This window comes from Phaethon lepturus, unplaced genomic scaffold (assembly GCF_000687285.1).
Source record: "Phaethon lepturus isolate BGI_N335 unplaced genomic scaffold, ASM68728v1 scaffold40277, whole genome shotgun sequence".
NCBI lineage: Eukaryota > Metazoa > Chordata > Aves > Phaethontiformes > Phaethontidae > Phaethon > Phaethon lepturus.
In genome coordinates, this window is record NW_010553276.1 from 926 (window position 1) to 4,501 (window position 3,576).

A 3,576-nucleotide genomic window follows, 5' to 3' on the forward strand; every position below is an offset into this window, starting at 1 on the left:
GACCCTGGCTCCCTGGACTGCTCTGGGAGCACCAGGCAGAGCCTGCTTTGGCAAGGATCAGTTCAGGGAGGAGCAGGGAGGGAAGAGAAGAGCAGCTCTGCACTGTTTCTGTCTCATCTCGTCCCACAGTGGATGCGAAGACACGAGGGAGGGATCGTGGGGAAAGCATGAAAGAACATAGAAGCTTTGGCATCCCTGTGATCACGCAGTCCGGCCTGGAGAGGAGGGAATGTTCTCTGCTATTAAAACGGGATGAAATGGGTAGAGCAGCGAAGGGAAATAAGCCCAAGCTGGTCCCACGTGGCACTACTGACTTACTTTCCCTATGGGTGAGGGCAGCAACTGGCTCCTGCTTCATTTTCATCACTGGGGTGTCCTGATGGACGACGGCAGTCAGTAGCTTCGATGTGAGAATGAGTGTCAGCAGGGAGGGGGTCAGACAAAAAGGTGATGGGCTGCTGGTGTCATGTGGTTCTCCAGTCCTCTTCTTCCCACCTTGTCCCATGGCACAATCTGTAGGGCTGCTGCAGGAGGATTTGTAAAGTCATTAAAAACATTTTAATTGGAAACACTAACCGTCTATACTGCAGCATCTGCTGTTGTGTCTCTGGAAAAACCCTTCTCTGTTCCGAGACGTGGGGACAGCCAGGCAGGCTGGTGGGCTTTCTGCTGCAGCACCCAGCTGGCCAGCAGCTGCTTCGGCCAAGAGCCGTGCTTCGCTCTGCTGCTGCCTGAGCGGGTGTTTTTTGCAGCTCAGCATCTCCTTCCTTGGGGTGGCTGCGGGGCATCCTCTGGCCACCAGGCTCCCATGTCGGAAGGGGGGGATGCTGGAGCCCCTGCCCTGCCCTGGGACTGCTGTGGGCAGCATTTCTGCTGTTTGCCTTTGAGCCTGGTCTGGAGGCCTCCGATTCTCCATGAGCGCAGCAAATAGACAGCCTGGTCCTGGTGGCCGCATGTCTGGTCCGAAGGGCAAACAGGAGCCCAGGTGACAGGGCAGTCACAGTTTGTGCTTTTGAGTTGCTGTTCTTCCCCCTCCCTGAGAGCCTGGGAGGGAGCGAGTAGCTGTGGGGGGCTCTGCAGATGGGGGGACCTGCACCCCCTCGCTGAGCCAGGCCTTGAGCCCTTGGATCGTGTTTTTTGGCAGGGTGAAGCAGTCTCTTGGAAGCCAACCAGGCTGGTGGGTCCAGCAGAGCATCCTGGGCTGGAGAATTTCTCCTTACAGCGTCGGCTCGTTGGTGTGCTTCGTGGCCTTCAGGGTGCCTGGAATATGCCTTAAGCCTCATGGCACAGCGGGCAGAGGGGACAGACCCCAGGCCTGGTGTGGGAGGCTTGTGCTGCCATCCTGGCTCTGCGTCTTGTCCGAAACACTGGGCGTGATGCTGAGCCCACACCGGGGGCAGCCATGCCTTCCCCTGTAACGCTGGTTGTAGTTACCCTGATCCGTTCCCTTCCGGGGGGGCTGCCTTTCGCAAAGCACGACAGCAAGGCAGTGCAGAGGGTTTCTCGTGTTTACCTGACGCCGTCTCCCTGCCCGTGCCGGGGGGTGCGAGGGTGCTTGGCTCAGCCTGGGCAGGAGGCAGGGGCTGGGGGTGCTGCTGGTGCTGCCTGCTTTGCCTCACTCGTGGGCCTGAGGTTGAACAAATCGTATTTGTTTAAAAAAGAAAAATGACAAGAAAGAAAAAAAACCCCAACAACCAGATTTGGTGTGAAGAAGGGATTTGTTTCTGTTCCAGTGTTAGGGCATTGCAGAGAGAGGCTCGGCCAGGCAGGCGAGCTCGGGCTCAGGAGGGGAGCGAGGCGGCAGGGCTGGAGCAGCTCTGGGGGCCTCACCCATCTGCCTTTCCTTCGGGAGCAGGAGGCGGCTCAGGGGATGCCTCTGAAGGAGCTGCTGCCCCTTCCCTAATCACCAGTGGCCACTGCTCGGCTCCACGGAAACCTCGTCCCTGCGGACAGGCCGCCTCGAGTCCCGCTGCCCGCAGGCCGAGGTACTGCTCTCCTTTTCGAGGTCTAGGCTGTCCCAGGGACCGGGGTCCTTGCTCCCAAGGACCTTCTCCTCTAGCCTGTCTTCTGCACGTTGGCTCTGTCTGAGGGACCCTCGTGGCCAGGAGCAGCTCTGCCCAAACACGTCCCTGCAGAGCCTCAGGCCCTGCCTGGGGAGGGTCACGCCTGCGGCAAGGGGCGAGTTACCCCCAGGTCACCCAACTGCTGCATTTTGGTGTGGGGCCGGCAGCTGGCAGCCGGCTTGTAGTGAGGGGAGGGGTCCAGGTCCCAGCAGCCCAGGAGGTGAAGTGAGGTGGCTGAGCTGGTCAAGCCTGTGCTTGAGGGAGAGGTGGGCTTCAGCCCGTCAGCAATCCTCCTCCTCCCTTCGGCCCTGCCGGGCTGCTCTAGCTCACAAACCCAGCAGAAAGCTAGCTGTTATTTTTGGGAGAAGGGGTAGGACTTAATTTTTATGCTGGGTCAGTGCTCAGTCAGATCCCTGGGGGCCCAGCCGGCAGTGGAGGCAGGTAGAGAGGAGAGGGAGACCAGGGCTTCCCCCCGCAGGGGAGAGCGGGCCGGCTGCAGCGTCGCCCCGTGGCCCTGCTCTGGCCACTGTCTCCCTCAAACCCCTTGTGGGGATGAGGGAGAGGAGGGCGAGGACCCTGGTGCCGAGGGCGACGTGCCATCAGTCCTGAGAGGTTCGTGTCACTTATCCCTTTGGTAAGTCTCCTTGCTGGTCATTGGTTTTATTGGTCCATTTTGTTCCAGGCTGCGGCAGCCGACATGGATTTTCTTTTCATCTGTCCCTTTCTGCTGGCGCTGCTGCTGACCCGGGGCAGCTTCGCAGACCTGGAAAAACAGAGGGTGGACTCTGGCTTGGAAATCTGTATCCTTCTTGGCAGCCTGCCCTGAGGCTAGAGGGAGCTGGTGCACAGGGAAAAAAGGTCAGAGACCACCGAAAGGGGCACAGCGCTGAGGCTAGAGGGAGCTGGTGCACAGGGAAAAAAGGTCAGAGACCACCGAAAGGGGCACAGGGGGGTGGAAGAGAGAGGACCCAGAACTGTTGGGCAGTTGCCTTTTTGCTCTTCTGTAGAAAAGCTTTAGCTGAGCTCCTGGGTTTGCTAACCAATTTCCTGGCTCGGTGCAGGAGAAGAGATGGGTTTTTCGGTGATGCCTGGTGCTGTCCTGAGCACAGCACTTTTCCTTTCTGCTCCAGCAAGCTGGGCACCGAGCACGTTCCCCAGCCCTCTCTTGGGAGTGGCGTGGCCAGCTGGATGGCAGAGCACACCTGTGGGTCTCGGTGCTTTGGGGTCACTGGCTGGGATGATGGAAGAGGGCTCCTGAGCTTGTGGCACTTGGTCTCCTCTGTGCCATGAGGAGGTGGGCTAATGCAAGCCCTTCTTGGCACACAGCAGCATCCCCTGGTGAACAGGCAAAGTATGAAAAGATATTTAATACATGTGCTCATGGAGACATATATAAAGCTGGGCTCCCCATGAGTGCCCAGCGTTCAGTGCCCCGCTGGCGTGTCCGGGCAAAGGGGCTCACTGGAAACCCATGTTTCATCCTGGCTCAGGAGCTGCCCCCCATCCCTCAGGC

At 59.1% G+C, this 3,576-nt stretch overlaps 1 protein-coding gene across 1 annotated transcript in view; it reads left to right on the plus strand.

Annotated features, from left to right (window-relative positions):
• Positions 1 to 2,748: 2,748 nt before the first annotated feature.
• Positions 2,749 to 3,576, plus strand: part of CCDC134 (coiled-coil domain containing 134) — a 2,677-nt gene continuing 1,849 nt past the window's right edge. The window contains exon 1 of the mRNA XM_010291489.1: positions 2,749 to 2,863. Within this exon, the coding sequence (XP_010289791.1) occupies positions 2,761 to 2,863 (103 nt within the window). The 5' untranslated portion in view covers positions 2,749 to 2,760. The remainder of the gene's footprint in view (positions 2,864 to 3,576) is intronic.